The sequence below is a fragment of the Rhagoletis pomonella genome, unplaced genomic scaffold (genome assembly GCF_013731165.1).
Source record: "Rhagoletis pomonella isolate Grant_MI unplaced genomic scaffold, Rhpom_1.0 Rhpom_scaffold_00009, whole genome shotgun sequence".
Taxonomy (NCBI): Eukaryota; Metazoa; Arthropoda; class Insecta; order Diptera; family Tephritidae; genus Rhagoletis; species Rhagoletis pomonella.
Genome location: NW_023458563.1, coordinates 21,255,457 through 21,276,894, shown reverse-complemented (window position 1 = coordinate 21,276,894; position 21,438 = coordinate 21,255,457). Strand labels below are relative to the sequence as shown.

At 35.1% G+C, this 21,438-nt stretch overlaps 1 protein-coding gene across 1 annotated transcript in view; it reads right to left on the bottom strand.

The window, feature by feature from the left end:
* LOC118745625 (protein pangolin, isoforms A/H/I/S-like) overlaps nt 1-21,438 on the bottom strand; it is a gene marked incomplete at its 3' end in the record, with an annotated part of 680,824 nt that overhangs the window by 432,431 nt on the left and 226,955 nt on the right. Inside the window, 1 exon segment of the mRNA XM_036479157.1 lies at nt 7,115-7,212. Coding sequence (XP_036335050.1) covers nt 7,115-7,212 — 98 coding nt within the window.

Sequence of the window (21,438 nt, the reverse complement as noted above, 5' to 3'; positions counted from 1 at the left end):
GCAAAATCCAAAAAATGTATTTAAAATATTTTTTTTTTTAGTTAATTGCACACTGTGCTCAGGGTTGTCAGGTTGACGATTTGGTCGTCATTTGGAAGAGTTTTAACCGTCTTGACGATTTGACGATTTCGAAAAGCAAATGACGATTTTTTCATTGTGTGCAGTTTTTCATTGCCAGTTTTTTTAGTAGCGATTTTTCGATTTTTTTTTACTTTTCTAAGTAATAATTGGGCGTTTAACCCTATAACGCAAAAATCTTTAACCCAAACTAAAAGATTTTTATATATATGAACTCTAAAAGAAGATACCAAACTTCCCATTTCAGGTCTTTATTTTGAATTCTAAGGATTTTGGGAAAGAGTTCCTTTACCATTTATATGCAATGACTAAAAAAATTTCAATAAAATGGAAAAGGAAATATGGACATCCACTTTTAAAAAGTCGGTTATATACCCAAGTACCCCCCAACACACAAGGGTTAAAGAAATATTTTTAGCAGGCATTTTTTTATCACCTTAGTTAGTTAGTAAGGCTTAGTACATTAGATAATATGTATATTATTTATCTATATGCAATTAAACATATTTATGTTATAGGTAATGTGAATTTTAGTAATTCGTAAGAGGTTTTTTACATTTATTTTTTTATACCCGAGCGCACTTGTGCACAAGGGTATTATAACTTTGTTCACATAACGGTTGTTTGTAACAGGCAAAACGAATCGAGATAGATATAGACAAATGTATACATAAATGATCAGAATGAAAAGAGAAATCGATTAAGCGGTGACTGTCTGTCCGTTCGTCCGTCCGTCTGTGTACACGATAACTCGAGTAAAAATTGAGATATCTTAACGGAACTTCGTACATGCACTTCTTTTGGGCGTAGGACGGATGGTATTGAAAATGGGCGAAATCGGACAATAACCACGCCTACCTCCCATATAACGGTAATTTTCAGAAATACGGAAACTGCGATATTTTAGTAACTACTGAAGATAAATCACTCAAAATTGACATTTAGAATAACTTTTAGACGAGAAATAAGAATATTAAAAATTTTTGAAAAATGGGCGTAGCCACGCCCACTTATAGTTACATGTGTATATTTTGGTAACCGCTGCACAGATTTTTTTCAAACTTGGCGCAGTTGTTAGCCTTGCTAGAAAATACCAAATGGCCGAAAATTTTTAAAATCGGACAATAACCACGCCCACGTCCCATATAAAGGTAATTTCGAGAAATACGAAATCCTCGATAAATCAGTAAATATTAAAGCTAATTTATTCAAAATTGATGGTTGCAACAATTCTTTATTAGGAAATACGCTTATGATAAAATTTTGGAAAATGGGCGTGGCACCACCCACTTATGATCGCATATATGTATATCGTTAACCGTTCTAGCAAAAGCAAAACCGTTGAAAATTATTGAAATCGGACCAAAATTACGGCCGCTTTTCATATAACGGTAAATTTCAGAAATGCTTGAAATTTCAATATTTCGAAATTTAAGGATGCTAGTTTACTTAATATTTATACACCCGCTTATCATGTAGCGGTAGCTTTCGGAAAGGTGGAAAACAGATATTTAATACTTGCGCCGGGTATTTAATGTTCGGCCCCACCCGAACTTAGACTTTCTTACTTGTTTTCGTATAACAATCAGCTGCCAAAATTTTTCCGGACACTGTTTAATTTAATATTTTGTGTGTTGACGATTTTCCAATACAAAGGACGATTTTCGAGAACCATTTTGACGATTTCTATTTTCAACAACCTGGCAACCCTGACTGTGTAAGTCAAAAGATTTTTCTTTTCAAGGTCGGTCTTAAGATAAAATAATTTTTCATTTAATCAGCCCTTTAAAATGGCTATTAAAAGTGAAATTTTTTATTTTTTGTCTTTTTTACCTAAAAACAGCTTGTAATAAACTTTTTAAAAACAATTTACTTTTTTACGATAAGAGATGTACACCTGCAATTTTGTAAACTTATAAACCAAGGTACAATATATCTGTCTACGATAAAAAACTAAATTGGACTTCCCAAACCCCCGAAATTCAACATCAAACATGATTATGCTGAGTGCCCAACTCACGGTTCTAAGGGTAAACGAGATTACTTCTTGTAAACTTTTTCAAGGTATTATCTCTGTTAAATACCATTCATCATTAAACGTATCTGTGAACATTTGACAAAACAACTTCTCCCGATTGAGATAATTTTCTATTCAAAGCAACAATTAACTGAGTTCTCGTATGACATTTTTAATCGTTTATAGGAGTAGTTTAAGATGCTATCTTAATGAAAGTTAAATAAAAATTTAAAAATTCTATTTGGAAGCTCCTTAAAATTAACTCTAAATTCCAACCTACAGAAAGCAAGGAAGTAGTTTTGTCAAAAGTCCACAGATATACTTTTGTTATGTTTTGTTGTTTTATTTATTTTCAGTTCTTACATTATTCACTTTTATTATTTGGAGTTTAGGATTCGCCAAGGATGATTAATTTATTACTTACAAAATTAACTTTAATTGAGTTCACACGGAATACTTTCATAGCCAAAAGTACCGATAAGAGTAGGTTCGATACTTTAGATTCAATATTTTTCGTGCATCGATACTTTCCTTCGATACTACTTCCAAGTAAAGGTATCGATACTACTTCCAAGTAAAGGTATCGATACCTGCATGGCATCGTTTCATTCCTACTTGTCTGTATTTATATAAAAAAAATATATATATATTTATTGGTGCAAAAATAGTGGGTAGGCACTGTGGCCAATGGTAAAGTTCTTTTACCACCTATTCAAGATTGTATGTCATGCAGGGTCCGCAAATGGCTCCGGAAGCATTGTCCGGAGGATGCATCAGACTAGGCCGAGCATCGGTTATTTATTTAAGTAAAAAGTGAGTAGGCACTGTGGCAGATGGTAAAGTTCATTTACCACCTTGCAGAGACCGAAAAATAATCCGGATAGTTGGCCGAAGATGCATCAGACTTGGCTGAGCATACTTTTAACTGCCATCAAATTATAACTTAAGAAAGTTTTATTACATGGCAGTTGAGAAGTGCATGTGCGAAGATTTTATTAATTTAATGAAGGAAATTTTTGGACATGCAGCAGCACATAGCACAAATTTAGGCGCCTGGTCTTAGCAGTCGCACCTAAACAGTATTATATGGTTTTTGTTAGGAAAACAGCTTTACTTTCATAAAAAATAATAAAACAATAAACTAAGGAAATATTGCCAAACTTTGCTAAAATGTTGAGTCCTAATTTATATTTTGGTCACTGTATGCATTCCCCGAATCGAAACACAGGCATTCAGATTAGGAAAAAAATAACTGTTTATGGAGAAAATTACGATCATATACCAACATCACTTAAAACTCGTTCATAGCCATATCATTTGAATGAGCTGTTAAGGCGTCGAAACACCGAATACGGGACAAATACAGGACATTAAAAGAAATACAGAACATTTACCGTCCCGTATAAAATAAATAAATTGCCAGGACAATGGGTCAAAAAAAGAGGACTGTTTAGCATGGTGCATAGATAGCATATATAGCATGCTTGTTTTTGTTGCATGTGTTCAAACAACAACAAAATTAGCCAATCATGCTATTTATGCTATCCATGCACCATGCTAAACTGTATGCACCGGATCATGAATACCCCTATAGATGGCGCTGACATCAAAATAAAAAGTACGCTCGACAAAGAAATTCTTTCAAGAACAATATTAACGGATGCATAGACAAATCTTGATAATTTTATGAAGAGATGAAATTAGATATATGAAATCAGCAACGTGAATACAAAAACGCAACACGTGATATTAATGGTTACAGTGGCGGACACAGGTAGGGGAAATTGGGTAAATTTCCCTCCCCCAAGACTGTGTAACATGTATTTTCATAATATTCAACTGAATATCGTGAAATATCATTACAAGAATATACATATAACAGGTTTGTCCCACAAGCTACTTGTAGAAAAACTCGAGCAATCGTATATCAAAGAAACTCGATAACTTACTTGCGGAGCGCGTATATGTAACTCGAAGTGACTTCGAGAAGCTTGGGGAACAAACCTAATGAATGGATGCTTTTGAAAATATTAATTCATGGAAAAAGTGTGTCAAATTTGACTTGAGTTTGAAATTTTAGCTGTGTGTTAAGCTCGAAGTATTATGTTATTTAAGTAGGCCTATAAGTTTTTCGAATTCACTGAATTCATCATTATATTGAATTATTGGGGTTTACTTAAATTTCTCAATTCACAAAGTTTTGAAAGTTAAGAAAATTTTGGAATTCCACTCAAGTTATTAAAAAGGGGAAACTTCAAGAATAAAAACTAACAAAACTCTAAAAATTTTAAACTGCGGCGATTTTTAAATTTATGTACACGATATATGTTGAAAAATTATGATGATGGTTATAAGGTTTAAATAAATAAATTTAAATAGGTATACATGGGACGTTTATAAAGATTAATCGATTATTACATTTGCCTTTTAAGCGCTTATTTAAATAATTTATCCTGCACTTAAAAATAGCTTTTTCACATTTATTGGAAGGCCTCTTTCATGGCTGTGGGATAATCATTTTTCAGAGAAATTGGTGGTGCTAGAAATTACCCATTAAATATTTGAAATATCCAAGTTATTCAGCCTAACCTGCTCCGCTGGTGAGGGGAACAAGCGGACGTAAGTCCACGTTTTTCTGCAAATTACACAGCTTGGCTTAGGCCTTATAAATTTTTTAATCACAAATAAATTATATAGTATTTTTCCACAAAAATTCAAAAAAAAAATAGAATTATTAGCAAAAAACCAACAATACCAACAACCACATGATCAAGTGAATTGCTGCGGATAGCTGCGCTTCATTGTGTTGGCATAACAAAAATGAAAATAGTGGAAAATAGCAAACGATAATTTACAAGGCGTACTTAGCACGGTGCATAGGCAACTGGCTGAGTCAGTGGGATCGTCGGTTCGAATCCTACTGAAAGAAGTCTGATGAGGAATGTGGTGATTTCCGAAATAGCTATCACTTCTACCATTTTTTCAAATTATTGTTGCTTTTCCACAATAAAAATTTTCATTTAAAACGGCCTCGAGCTCAATATAAATTGTTGAATATAATTGTTATAAAGGCCAAAAAAAATAACAAAAAAACAAATAACTTAAGGACGAGCACACCTAAAAGTTAAACATTCTAAAAATAGAATTATTAGCAAAAAAACCAACAATACCAACAACCACATGATCAAGTGAATTGCAGCGGAGTAGCTGCGCTTGATTGTGTTGGCATAGCAAAAATGAAAATGGTGGAATAAAGCAAACGATAATTTACAAGGCGTACTTAGCACGGTGCATAGGCAACTGGCTGAGTCAGTGGGATCGTCGGTTCGAATCCTACTGAAAGAAGTCTGATGAGGAAATGTGGTGATTTCCGAAATAGCTATCACTTCTACCATTTTTTCAAATTATTGTTGCTTTTAAACAATAAAAATTTTCATTTAAAACGGCCTCGAGCTCAATATAAATTGTTGAATATAATTGTTATAAAGGCCAAAAAAAAATAACAAAAAAACAAATAACGTAAGGACGAGCACACCTAAAAGTTACATACTAAAAATAGAATTATTAGCAAAAAACCAACAATACCAACAACCACATGATCAAGTGAATTGCAGCGGAATAGCTGCGCTTGATTGTGTTGGCATAACAAAAATGAAAATAGTGGAAAAAAGCAAACGATAATTTACAAGGCGTACTTAGCACAGTGCATAGGCAACTGGCTGATTCAGTGGGATCGTCGGTTCGAATCCTACTGAAAGAAGTCTGATGAGGAAATGTGGTGATTTCCGAAATAGCACTTCTACCAATTTTTCAAATTATTGTTGCTTTTCCACAATACAAATTTTCATTTAAAACGGCCTCGAGCTCAATATAAATTGTTAAAATTAAATTTTTTCAAATTATTGTTGCTTTTCCACAATAAAAATTTTAATTTAAAACGGCCTCGAGCTCAATATAAATTGTTGAATACAAAAATTCAAACGAAAATTTTAGAAAAAAACATATTTTCCACAAAAGTTCAAACGGATAATTTTAGAAAAAAACAATGTTGCAAGCAAATAATAAATGGCCAAAGTGCCCCCAAAATATATGTAAATACTTCCAAAGAAGCAACACATAAAACTTTAAACGAATAAAGGCAACATTGTGATATATAAGGCAGCCGAACGTCAGAAAATGAACAGAGAATGCTTCCTTATTACTTCACCTGTTTATTGCGCCATGACACATACCAAGGCACAAAAATAAAAAATTGAAATTGGAAAAAATAAAAATTGATGCAACTTTCTTTCCTAGTAAGTTTGTTTGCTTCTCGAAGCATTGATCCATCCTTTGCAAGGCCCAGTAATCAGCGGTTGTGCTGCTGAGTTGGGCGAACGTTCCAAAAGCTGCTATTCAATCGCTTGGTTTGTATGGAAAAAGGTTTCACATGCAAATGGATTTTAACAATTAAGAATTTTTGTGAGAAAAAATTAAAAATATTTGACATTTTCGAGACCAAATAATTTGAAAATAAATCAATCAGCTGCTCTACTGATACTACCTGTTCAATGTACCTTGGCACATACATACTTTTTTTTAGTTACATAAATCACAGTGTGTGTTTATTAGAAAAGAAAACATAAACAAATTTATTTATGAAAAAAACATCAAAAGCAAAAAACATTCATGAGGAAATTTTAATGATGGTCATATACGTTTTTAGCCATCATAAATTTAAAAATTTTTTTTCGCTCTCAACAGTCCATAGGAATATATCTGTGTTCATATGGAATAGTAGCTTATGTCGAAAGGCTGGCTTTAGTATATTGCGGCATTCGCAGCATACGATTGCGAATGACTCACTGGCGCCGAGCCGTTGAAGAACTCTTGGCAAATAAAGGTGCAAGAAATTGTTCCCATATTAGCAAGTCCATATTCTTATTAAGTCTCATTAAAAAATTCCTTGTCGTTTAAAGGATAAAGGGAATGCCGCATTATAGTAAAGCCAACACAGATATGAAAGCTTGAAAAACTTACCATTGTTACCGGCAGTCCACCTGCGCCACCATTCGAGTACGAATACGGCGATACCAGATATCCCATATTGAAACCTGACGCATGTGGTTCAAGTTTGCCTGTAATTAAACAAAAAGCTTATTAAAATATTTATAAATTTGTTTTCAGTGGCTCCAAGTTTAAATAATAATAATAGATTGGCGCTTACACATATGTTAATGTTATTAAAATTGTAACTGACCGATGTCTATATATTATACATAAAAGAAATATTAGAGCAATAGAAACCAAATCAAAAAATTTTAGAATCTTTGTCGGTCTGTCTATCTGTACGTTTGTACGCGCATCACTCGAAAACTAATACATGAAATTGAATACAGCTTTCACCATTGTATTGCTAGAGGAATATATAAGAAGAAATAAAATAGAGAGTTGTCCCCTGTTTGAAAATTGCAGTTTAAGTAAATTACTAAGATAAAGTAAATATTGCAATATGGCTGTCAAAAGAAAGAGGGTTAAGAAGGCTTACTGCCGATAATATGTTTGAGGAGGGTTTCCACCTGTTTGAAAAATTTTATTCAATTAAATTGATTAAACAAAATTAATATTACAATAGGGGTATTAAACAACACAAAAATACTTTTCAAGGCGCAGTGACGCACGCCGGGTATTTGCTAGTTACTAAATAAAAATAATCAAGTATGGAGTACACCGAATGGTGCAACCATATTTTATTCGCAGGTGTTCAATATGAATAAAGAGCTAAAATTGATTTTTTTAAGTCGCTGGAATGATACTCTATGACAAGTGCGTGTGGAAATAAGAGGATTTGTGTGATGATGAATTTCTTGTTGGTCGGCCAAGGCGTGCTTTTTTATTTCAGAAGCAACAGTAGGGATATTGGAATATTTGGAGTGTTTCTATATTGGAGGTCGCTGTAGAGCATCTTAATTGTGTCCCATGTGTCTATATTCGGTTTTAAAACAGATGAATAGAGTAAGACCTTACTCTCGAGTGAGCCTTGAGATTTTGGGTTCAGTAACCAGTGTATATTTCTGAGCTTCATTCCCAGTGCTTTACGTTTAGTGAGTAGAGTTTTTCACGGAAGTTTGCTGTCGAGGTGCATGCCTAAACATTTTGTTTCATTACGCTGTGGAATATCCACGTGCTTTACGTTTAGTGAGTAGAGTTTTTCACGGAAGTTTGCTGTCGAGGTGCATGCCTAAACATTTTGTTTCATTACGCTGTGGAATATCCACGTTATTGAGTTTACCGGGCGGTATTGCTCAACGTCATTTTACACAGCCGTGTAATTTAATATGATGGATTTGCCAGGTCTAAAACCACACTGATAAGGTCCAATCAGTTCGTTGACTGTGGGCTTCAGTTTTTCACACAATACACTGAAAAAGACCTTGTTACCTATGCTTAGAAGGCTGATTCCGCGGTATTTGGCGCTTGTGGTGGGATCGCCTTTCTTGTAGATTGGGCAAAGCACACTTAAATTCCAGTCGTTGGGCATGCGCTCATCTGACCATATTCTGCATAAGAGCTGATGCAAGCACCTTATCAGCTCCTCGCCGCCGTACTTGAATAGCTCGGCTGGCAGGCCATCAGCTCCAGCAGCTTTGTTGTATTTCAGCCGCGTAATCGCTATTCGTACCTTGTCATAGTCAGACGCAGAGTGTCCAGATTCGGCGATTTCGCACCAATTTGGCGATTTTCTTGGGATATTTGCGCGTAAAAATTTTAGAAATCACCATTGGCGATTTTGGGCGATTTTTTCCATTTAAATAAAATTTTTCCAATTACAAAAATATACAAAACTTAGTTTTTCACGATAATTGTACAGAAGAGGCTAATGAACTGCGTGATAAACTTGATTTAAAAAGCATATTAAAAGACTGTCAAAAATTGTTAATCACCCTATTCGAAGAAATTTTGAAACGGTTACCTAGTCAATATAATACCTTTAAAAAGCTTTGATTTTGTCACTAGAAAAGTGTGTGAATCACAAGAGGGCGAGTTTGAGGGACCTGTCAATAACTTTCTTCAGAACCATTCCATCCGACTCTGAAGAATTTTGGATAATTGCTTACGGAGTGTTTGAAAATATAAGTAAAGTAGCCTTCATATTATTATCCTTGGCGCACTCATATGCTTTTATTGAGCTGATTTTTAAGTAATGAATTCAACAAAAACTAAGATTCGAAATAGGATGAGGTTGGAAAGCCTTAATTCAATGGTTCAAATAAAGTGTTATATGAAGGCTAATAGTTTCTGCTGCAAAACGTTTCCAATATCAAACAGTATGTTATCAAGGTTGAATAGCTCAATATATGACAACAACAGAAATGTAAATGATTCAGACACTATAGGTGATTTTGAAGAAATTGTGGAAATAGCTGATCTCGCCTTTTTATAGGTTTTTATTTTATTTTTAGCGCCGAGCTCTTAAAAGCGGATTTTACGATTAATTAATTAATATGACTTATAATAAATTTAATAATTGGGCAGTCCTATTGCAAAATGCGTTGAAACAAATATTTTTGAAAAGTATGCGTATTTTTAATGAAAATTGTTTGTACATCACTATTATATAAGTGAATTGTGTTATTTATTATTATCCCCTGAAGGTATTATATTCGTTTTTGGTTTTAAAAACTATATTATAACAAGATCTCATTTTTTAAATAAAAGATTTGTTAATTTGAAATCGATCATGAATTTTATTTAAAAAAGTTGGCGATTTTTGGCGATTTTTTTTCAGAAATTGCGCTTTTTTTAAAAACAATCTGGACAGTCTGGTCAGACGGGTCTTCGACTACATCGTCATTTAATGGGGGCTCGGGTTCGTCTTCTCCACCACTTTCAGTGCTGCTGTCATTCAACAGGGTGGAAAAGTGTTCCCTCCATAATTTAAGTACATTCTGGACATCGGTCACTAGGTCGCCATTGTTATTCTTACAGGAGTTCGCCATGGTCCTGAAACCTTCCTCTCCTAACTCTCTGATAAAATTTGCGGGCGTTTTTCCTGTCGGCCTGCATTTCAAGATCTTCGCACTCACGTATTTTGGTCTCTATCTTCTTAATGCGGGAAATACGTCTCGTTTCCCTCTTCAGATCCCTATAACGGTCCCACATGGCTCGCGTTGCGCCCGATCCCAGCGTGGCCCTGAAGGCGGCATATTTTTATCTGCAGCTTCTTGACACTCCTCATCGTACCAGTTGTTCTTTCGTACTTAATGAGCATTAAATGTGGCTCCACTGCTCGCGTATGTCAGTTTGTTGAAGAGTGCAGGTGTGAGAGTCGAGTGGCGAATAACTTGTCCGTCTGTTGCGATTGCAACTTTTCGACGTTAAGCTTTCCTTGCATTGATGGGCACACATTTACTGCTGCACAGGGGCGGGTGCGTATCTTGGCTGCAACAAGATAGTGGTTCGAGTCGCTGTTTGGCCCTCGGAGTGTACGTACGTCTAAAATACTGGAAGCATGCCTCCCGTCTACCAAAACACGGTCGATTTTGTTTCTCGTTTTTCGATCTGGAGACACCCATGTAGCTTGGTGGATCTTTTTATGCTGGAACCTAGTCTACATATTACCATGTTCCGGGCGCTGCCGAAGACGATCATCCTCAGTACGTTATCGGTCGTTTCGTCGTGGAGGCTGAATTCGCCGACAGTGGCGCCAAAGATCCCTTCCTTGCCCACCTTGGCATTAAAATCGCCGAACACTATTTTGATATCGTGTATGGGGCAGCGCTCATATGTACGCTCCAAGCGCTCATAGAAGAGATCCTTGGACCTCTCGTCCTTCAACCCCTCGGACATCAACCAGCCGGGCAGAGGCACCTTCCCCATTGAAGGATCCACTTGCATACCCCCACATCATAGCCCTTAATACGTTTGCCGTGGTCGTCATCAGAAAAAGGGGGTCTCATCCGAGGCTGCTTTTGGTTTTTCATTGGGCGGGGTTTTAACGTGACGGGACCCAAGCCCAGCGCACGCCAAATTTTACGCCTTCTCACTTTAGCTCGCTCCCAAACGCGTGTTTGGTTGCTACCCAGAGGATACGTGGATATAAATATCCGGACGTTGTGAGCTGCGATTTGAACCGTACGCACAAGAATCACTTCTGGCCACTCCCTGGTGAATGGCAGTCAAAAGTTTTCCACTTCTGCGCACGGAACCATCCTCTTTTCAAAATCGGTCAATGACATATAAAAAATCGAAAATTCAACTTTGGGTGGCTCACTTGAGAAAATTGGGTCAGTTCGCCTTAAAGTTGTTTAACGTTTTTGTAGTCATCATACATCAAAATTATAAGATTTGACCAATAGTTTTGATAAAAATAAGAAACAAATTTGATAGTTTTCTCGTTCTTAAATAAGGAAGTTTTAAATTTGATAAATGTCGAATTTTGTAAAAAATTTGAGGCTGAATATATAGCAGACGGCCCCAATTATTCCCCATTTACGCATGTTCAACTGCAGAGGCTTTTCGTCAGAAGTCCAGTCACCTTTATTATTTGACCTTGCGCTTTCATCGTCGACATGTCCCGATTGCATGTGAAATAACACAAGTTTGCTTTATTTCATTTCTCGTTGAGCAATAAGACCAACTTTTAAACTTAATAATTGAGTAATAAAGCAAAATAGTGTGCATAGGTAGTCACCCAGTTACATTTGACAAAACGTAGTGCATGAACAAGTTAAATGGACGGATTTGTAAGTATACAATTTTGAAAGTGCCCAGCGTCGCGGAGGCCCGCGTTCGCGCGCCGCCCCTCCGCGTCTCCCGCCCCCCTCCCCTCCTTTCACAATTATGCACTGCTGTCATTATAACCGTTTAGAAAAAAGAATAATAATAAAATTACACTAGTTCACTTCTGAAACTGCTTTTTAATGTCTAAGTAATGGGAATTATTGCGTCTGGTGTTATTGCATGCACCCCACCCATGGTGGAATTATGCCAGAGAAGAAATATTTTGACACTGCCTTATTTAAAAACATCCCTACAAGAATTCGGTGATGGAAACTAACACATTCTCATTTATCTTACTAACACATTTGCAAATATTGCGTTGGTTAAAAAGAGACCACTAAATAAGGCCGTAAGTTGAAAGAAGATAAAAAACCACATGTATACATTTGTTTTCATCATTTTTTGCACATTGGCCTTAAAAACGTGATGGGAGTGTTTGATGGACATTTCCATCACCAGTGAGTATCACATGATCAATCAAATGACTATCACTGTTCTTGTAGGGATGCCTATAAAATGTGACTATAAGACAGCCGAATGTCAGAAAATAAAGCGAGAAAGCTATTTTATTACTTCATCTATTTATTGCGCCATTCATCGCACCTGCTTGTACCGAGTATACATTCAAATTTGAAAGTCTGAGAGTAGGTAAAATTTTACATATGTTTACATCACTACTTCGTAGCACATGTTCGCTTCGTCTTCGTAAACGTAATCCACATTTCGGATATGGTGAAACCAGTGATGATAATGCATGATGCAAAAAAATCGCCAAATTGGCGCGAAATCGCCAAATCCGAACACTCTGATAACAATGACAATTGTCACCATTAGATAGCTTAAAGTAAGTTTGCTTCATAGTTACGGGGACCATTCGTTCCGATTTTGAGGGAACAGTACCGATTTTGAGAAAATTGTCCCGCTGAATATTTTTTAAAAGTTGGGATGTATAAGTGTCCCGATTTCTCATATTTGTGCCGATTAAGTCCCGATTTTCAGTGTATCCTTCATTCGTTTATTAACCTTTATGTCAACAGTAACATACCCGGGTATGTTTAGCGTTTTCAAATTGCTATATCTTGGAAACTATACATCGGATTAACTTGAAATTTCATGATGTCCTCAACAAAAGTATTCTACACCATATTCCCAAGTCTGCATACCCGGGTATGCATGTGAAAACGCATGCAAATATGTTGATTAGGGATATAAATTTTTCGGCTTTTTCCGATCCCGGCATTTTCGGGGTGGCGTTGTCACAATCCCGGGATCCCGGGATTAGTCCCGGGCAGTGGCGTGGTCAGGGGGGGGGGGGGATAGATCCCCCTTCGTCATTGAAATTAAACTTTTTATTTTTGAATTAATAACACAATACTATTTTACCCTTCCGATTTATAATTTTTTTATTTCAGACTGATGACAAATTATCTTTTAATGAATATATAAAATTATCGGTTGGTGGATTATGTATTTGAATATTTGCGAAATACACTAGGCCATTTTGCTTAGTTCCCCACAGCGTTGGGAATTAATCTATAATCTATACAAAAACTGTACTTTTCGACTGTAAATTGTATCGCTTTTTTAATTTGCTCATATGCATGCATGCATACATAGATTCCCTTCAAAACCAATGCTTTGATGGTATTCACGCGAAAGTTTATGTAGGTACATTTACATATTTTACACTTTTAACATAAATGTCAAGGCAGATATTTTAAGATACACTTCTTAACAAACAAATTTTTTTAAGTTATTATGAATGGATAAAAGAGACATCTTCTCTAAATTCAGTACTGAAATTTGACATTTCAATTGCTTATCAAAACTTTATACATGTTAACTAGATTGGCCATTTATCTTAAAATTAAATAATTTTAATTATTTGTTTATAAAAATGCAGTTTACACTTTAAGAAAAACCCGTATAAATTCAAGGTTTAATCTTTGCGCAACATAAACAAAATCAACAAACTTTCGTAAAGCTTTTTAATTAGATTTCCTATAAATACATATTTTGAGTATGCAGTTTTGTAGCCCGATCAATTCAAATAAAGCGAGAGTTTAAAATACATAGCTGCGACTTATCGTTGATTTTTAATATTTTTTTTTGATGAAGGCGTTGCTCATTTTCTTCATTAAAAAAATCGTCGAACATACTTAGATAATATGGAAAAAAATTACCGACATCGTCAAAAATATGCCATACATCAACTGTAAATCACAGCTACATTATATCTGCACTTTATTAGACTAAAATTGAATGAGCTAAAAACTAAAAAATATTGGAATAAAAAGTTCGAAATTTTTACGAAAGTTTGTCGATTGTTTTTTTAAGGTTGTTCAAAGATTGAACTTATTTTCATTTAGTGTTTGTTAAGAAATAAACTATATTTTTATAAACAAATAATTCAAATTAAAATATAATAAAATAAATCAAACAAATCTAGTCCATATGTGAGTATCGTAAAGTTATGATATTTAAGAACATCTCTTTCTTAATTAACGATGACATTGTTTCTATATAAAGCTGATTTCAACATTTTGTTTTAGTAAAATTTAGTATCGAAAATATTCTTTCAAAACTTGCCTAGGAATGTGATATAATGGTTCGTTCAAAACCTTTTTTCAAAACTTATAAACGCACAAACGAGAACGCGAAGACAAAAAGAGAATACAAAAATTTCCCGCAGTGAATTTTCAGATTTTTAAAACGGTATAGTAATTTAAATTTTTAAATTTAAATAAAGCGTGAATACCCCATGGAATAAAGGAGTAGATAAAAAATATATAACGGTAAAACTGGCACATACATAAATATATGAAAGAATGCACTCAGGCGACGCCTCTAGCCATTGTGTATCACAAATTTAAGTTATCGATGGACATTTTTTTTCATTCATTACTTTTCAAAAACCTGAATCGAAACAATTGAATCTATATTGTTTGAGAAGCTCTCCTACCATGAAATAAATAATAAATAAATGGGTTTGAAACCTACTTTTTTATTTAAAGTGGCGCTATTATTTTTTCTCTCTGACCGCAGGATTTATTTTGAAGGACTTTATAATTTCAAAGATATGATTAATTCCAAAAATTATTAAAAAAATTCAATGCAATGTAGAACAAAAATATGGGTAACAAATGCAATAGGAAATTTCTTTAGAATAAAAAATTTTAATTTTTTGGATTCACAAGGCCGAATAGGTAATTTTTAAGCCCTTAACATATAATTTTTTCAAAAACAAATATTGTGCAATTTCAAGGATAAAATTTTAAAATGACATTTTCAATATTTACGAGCCCTTCTGCACCAGAAACTTGAATCTGTTTAAATTCTACGGGATTTTCTCATTAATTTTATACCCATGCTTCTTCTCTGAGCACATTTCTCTGAATTTTTTAAATCATTTTTAATTACTGACGTCAGAGTGAAAAATTAAAAACGCAATTTTACTATATTTGGCCCATGATTTCGCGAATATATTGATATTTGTGCTTAAAATTTACTATCGCGCGGTTTTGTATGTATAATGAGCTAGACATTTATAAAAAAATATTAAGTATTAAATAAAAAAAGAAATATAGCCAATACTGGTTGAGAAAAGGAGTTTCTATTCTTGCCCTCAGTGCAAATTACAAATCCCGAAAATCCCAGGATTACTTGCCAAGAATCCCGGGATTTTCGAGATCTTAAACAGACCGGGATCCCGGCATTAACATTCCTAATGTTGATACATTTGAACTTTACTTCGAACTTTATTCCGAATCAAATTCTTAATATAGTACAAGAATATAATGAAACAAGTAAGAAAGTCTAAGTTCGGGCGGAGCCGAACATTAAAAACCCGGCGCAAGTATTAAATATATGTTTTTTCACCCTTCCGAAACCTTCCGCTAGATGGTAAGCCGAGGTGTATCAATTTTGAGTAAATTAGCGTCCTTCAATTTCGAAATATTGAAGTTTCAAGCATTTCTTAAATTTACCGTTATATGAGAATCGGCCGTTATTTTAGTTCGATTTCAATAATTTTCAACGTTTTGCTTACACGTGGCAAGTACAATAACCATACCGAGTTTGGTACAAATTGGTAGAACGGTTACCGATATACTTATATGTGATCATAAGTGGGCGGTGCCACGCCCATTTTCCAAACTTTTACCATAAACGTATTTCTTGGTAAAGAATTGTTGCAAGCATCAATTTTGAATAAATTAGCTTCAATATTTAATGATTTATCGAAGATTTTGTATTTCTCTAAATTACCGTTATATGGCATGTGGGTGTGGTTATTGTCCGATTTTAAAAAGTTTCGGCGGTTTTTTATGCTGTACCAAGGCCAACAACTGTGCCAAGTTTGGAAGAAATTGGTTCAGCGGTTACCAAGATATACACATGCAACCATAAGTGGGCGTGACTACGCCCATTTTCCAAAAATTTATAATATTCTTATTTTTCGTCTAAAACTTATTATAAATATCAATTTTGAGTGAATAATCTCCAGTAGTTACTAAAATATAGCAGTTTTCGTATTTCTGAAAATTACCGTTATATGGGAAGTAGGCGTGGTTATTGAGCGATTTTAAAAATTTTCGGCCATTTGGTATGTCATGCGAAGGCCAACAACTGTGCCAAGTTTGGAACAAATTGGTGCAGCGGTTACCAAGATATACACATGTAACCATAAGTGGGCGTGGCTACGCCCATTTTCCAAAAAATTATAATAATCTTATTTTTCGTCTAAAAACTATTGTAAATATCAATTTTGAGTGAATTCAGTAGTTACTAAAATATCGCAGTTTTCGTATTTCTGGAAATTACCGTTATATGGGAAGTGGGCGTGGTTAAAATCCGATTTCGCCCATTTTCAATACCAACCTACCTTGGATTAAGGGAAACCTACATACCAAATTTCGTTGAGATATCTCAATTTTTGCTCGAGTTATCGTGTGCACGGACAGACGGACAGACGGACAGACGGACGGACTGACTGACATGGCTTAATCGATTTCTTTTTTCATCCTGATCATTTATGTATACATTTGTCTATATCTATCTCGATTCGTTTTGGCTGTTACAAACAACCGTTATGTGAACAAAATTAATATACCCTTGTGCACAAGTGCGCTCGGGTATAAATATAAACATGTAAAATAAAAAATATATGAATAAATTGGAAATTATAAACTTTTTAGTTACATCTATTGCATTGCCCCAAATTAGTAGAATGTTTGGCGAAAACGACTTTTTTGCACAAGATGAAGGATTTGTTTGTTGGGCGTCGTTTGGAACAATGTACATATATATAACAATTACCCTTTTTTTATGCCCGAGCGCACTTGTGCACAAGGGTATATTAACTTTGTTCGCATAACGGTGGTTTGTAACAGCCAAAACGAATCGAGATAGATATAGACAAATGTATACATAAATGCTCAGAAAGAAAAGAGAAATCGATGTCTGTCTGCCCGTTCGTCCGTCCGGATAATGGGCGTGACACCGCCTACTTATGACCAGAAATGTGTATCTCGGTAACTGATTTATTAATTTCTACCAAACCTTGGTACGGAAAAGCAATTTTTTGAAAATTATTCAAATCGGACTAAAATTACACCCACCTCCCGAATAACGTTGAATTTCAGAAATGCGCAAACTGCTTTCATAACTGAGGACGCTAATTTACTCCAAATTAATAGGTACAACAATCTCCTAACAATAAATAAGACTAATATTTGAGGAATTGGGCATGGCACCGCTGACTTTATGATTACAAAGATGTATTTCGGTAACCACTTTATCGATTTGTGCCTAACTTGGTTCTATTATATCATCAAGTCTAACTCTGCATATTATCGAAAACGTAAACACCCTACTTACCATGCAAAGGTAGTTCAGATAAAGTTGAAACCACGATATTTGATACCTGCGCCGGGTATGTGAAGTGCGGTTTCGCCCGAAACTTATACTTCTTTACTTGTTATTCTGCCGGTAGTGCAACATCCATTATCCTTAAAGGACCACCGTTTATTGCTTCAATGGCGTTTCGCGTAGAGAATATTCTGGTTATTCGACTATTAGTAGCTCCTGCTTCTATTTTAGATTTCGCCAGGCGCTCACTAAGTTGAAGAAATAATATCATACGTCGGTTTTTAGAAGCCTTCTGGTGTGGGTTGTCTCCACGTAAATTATGTTCATACGTAGCAACGGCAGCCACGTCCAGAATATTACTAAATAATGGTAAAGGATATCTCTTCGTTCGCAGCTTGATTGAATAATCTGCTAAGCATTTAACCATGTTATTAACATCACTTTTGGTTTTGTTGTGATCTAATATCAAAATTTAATTTTTCTTAAGGCCCCTTCCTTCGGGGTTGTAATGCATTCCTGAAAGGATCACAACTGATTTCTTTTTCTTCGACACGAGCTGGTCCATTGTTTGCAGACCTGAGTATGCTGTGGGTTCGAAACTGGCAGTTTGTGATGGTACAGCAGACCAAGTTGTTCCATCTCAGAATAGCTTCCCCGGTTTCAGTTGTTATGGCGTCCTTTCCTCATCTCCACTTTCGCCTTCCGGGTCGTACTCTGGTAAATGGAATTCTTCTATATCGAAGTAATCTGGAATTACATCACATTGGTTATCGTCCACAATGTCTTCAGATACCAAAAGCTCGCCGTCATTATTTTCCTCGCCTAAATCCTCTAACCTCTTGCTGTTCCTCAGGATCAAGTGCACGAAGTTGTCCCGGAGTGAGTAATTCACCAACTTCCATTTTTACTTTTGTAAATTTTGTTTCATTGGGAAATACTTGGCAATAAAACCCCATATCTCTTCAGTCTCCAAGGTCGCACAACATCAGAGTATAGGTACTTTTTTGCCTACAGGTTCTTCAGGTTTATGCAAGCGTTGAACTACGTGGTGTAACAAGAAACATCACAAGAATGTTTTGCATCCACATACTTGAAAACCCCTTTTTTCAAATAGATATACAAGTTTTGTACCTAAACAATCCTTTTCTCATATATATTCAAAACCCACGATCATAAAGTTGGGTCTGAGAAATTCATTATTTATACAGTAAAATACCATATTTCTCAAATTTTGTTTTACATACTTAAAATAAACATATTTTTTAGAAAATAACAATAAAGACTTAGCTAGATTAAAAGAAATATGTTAAATATTCACATTTTCATCACAACACAACGCCATTTCCCATACAAAATGTATGTGCATATTAGGAATGTTAATCCCAGGCAATAATAGAGACTCCTTTTCTTGACCAGTATTGGCTATATTTCTAATTTAATAATTAATATTTTTTTATAAATGTCTAGCTCATTATACATATAGCACCGCGCGATACTAAATTTTAAACACAATTATCAATATATTCGCGAAACCATGGGCCAACTATAGTATAATTGCGATTTTAGTTTTTCACTCTGACGTCAGTAATTCAAAAATTATTTAAAAAATTTAGAGAAATAAAGAGGAAATCTTGTAAAATTTAAAAAGATTCAAGCCTTTGGTGCAGAAGGACTGGTAAGTATTGAAAATTTCCTTTTAAAATTTTATTCTTGAAATTTCGCAATATTTGCTTTTGAAAAAATGATATGTTAAGGCCTTACATTAACTCGATAACATCCTCGAATTTCATCCTTGTAACTTGATCAGCTTCAAAAATTATCTATTCGTCCTTGTGAGTACAAAAAATTTTAATTTTTTTAAATTCTAAAGAAATTTCCTCTTGCATTTGGTACCCATATTTTTATTCTACATTGCATTGATTTTTTTAAATAATTTTTGGAATAAAACATATCTTTGAAAATAAAAATTCCTTTCAAATAAATCCTGACTTCAGCGAGAAAAAATTAAAACGCCACTTCAAATAAAGAAGGATGTTTCAAACCCATTTATTTATTATTTATTTTATGATAGCAGAGCTTTTAAAAAAATATAGCAGCAATTTTTTAGATTTAAGTTATTGAAAAGTAATGAATATCTAAATCCCGGGACTAATGCCAGGATCCCCGGATTGTGATAATGACATCCCGAAAATCCCGGGAACGGAAAAAGCTGAAAAATTAACATCCCTAGTGCATACCCGGCTATGCTGCTCTGTATTTAAAAATTTTGGTTAGCATTTTTTTTTTAGATAGTATGTTATATTTTCGTAAAAAATAATAAACATTTTTTAATTTTTTTGCTTTGTTTTAAATAAAACTGTATTAAGCCTTTTTATTCTATTAACAAAATTGTGTGTTCGGGTTCGATGCTTTAGAAGTGTCCCGATTTTTGGCCACAGAAATCTGGCCAGCGTATTCATAATATTAGGCGCAGTATTAAAGACAATAGTCAGCCGTTGAGTTTTGTCATTGGCGCGGGAGGGCTGTAAGTTCTGCGTTGGTATGAACCGGTGTAGTGCTCAATTCTCAGTGATCGGCGCGGCAAACCCTGCAAAAAACGCGAGTACCCCATGCACGCATGTAAAAAGTACTCCCTAAGGGTCAAGGAGTACTCCAAATTTAACCGACATGCATAAAAAAAATGTGGTCCAACTAAGAGCGGCCGCCAATGCGGTGTACTGGTTAGCAGTACGCGCTACTATTCTGCAGGGAGTGCGCTCGAGCCCAGTTTCCGACCCCCATAAATGCAAAAATGAAATCCAAAGTTTTTCTAATACCGGTCGCCTTTCGACAGGCAATGGCAAACCTCCAAGTGTATTTCGGCCATGAAAAAGCTTCTCATAAAATACAATCGCCATTCGGAGTCGCCGTAAAACTGTAGGTCCCTCACCATTGTGTGTCAACATCAAGGTGCATGCCACAAATCGGAGGAGAAGCTCGGACAAACATATTGTGTAAGCGCCAATATATTATTATTATTATTTATTAACATTGCGATACCTTGGGGAGGACCATATACTCCAGCTCTGCATTGCATCAGAGTACCACAAAACTTCTCAAAGGGACTACTCCATGGAGTACTTGCTCCTTGCCAACACAGCTCAATGAACATCGTGTAGCGTTTGCGATCTTACATATAACATATTGTGTAAGCGCTAAAATATTATTATTATTTTCATTAATTAACATTGCGATGCCTTGCACAAAAGTTCTCCAAGGGATTACTCCATGGAGTACTCGCCTCTTGCTACCACAGCTCAATAAACATCGTGTAGCGATTGCGATCTTACATATAACATATTGTGTAAGCGCCAAAATATTATTATTATTTTTATTAATTAACATTGCGATGCCTTGCACAAAAGTTCTCCAAGGGATTACTCCATGGAGTACTCGCCTCTTGCTACCACAACTCAATAAACATCGTGTAGCGATTACGATCTCTAAAACACGATTAATGATCGGGTAACAATAAGCTCGTGTAGAGACGTGATTTCGCCCGCTACTCCATTGCAGAGGACCATTTTATAAGTTCTCCAATATGGCACAAATGAACCACATGGTCTAACAATTTTTGCACAATGCACTGGTACACAGATAGATCCAAGACCCTAAAAGGTGTAGGGGCTGGAGTGCTTGGGCCCAGAACAAGAATCTCTGTTCCTATGGGGAAA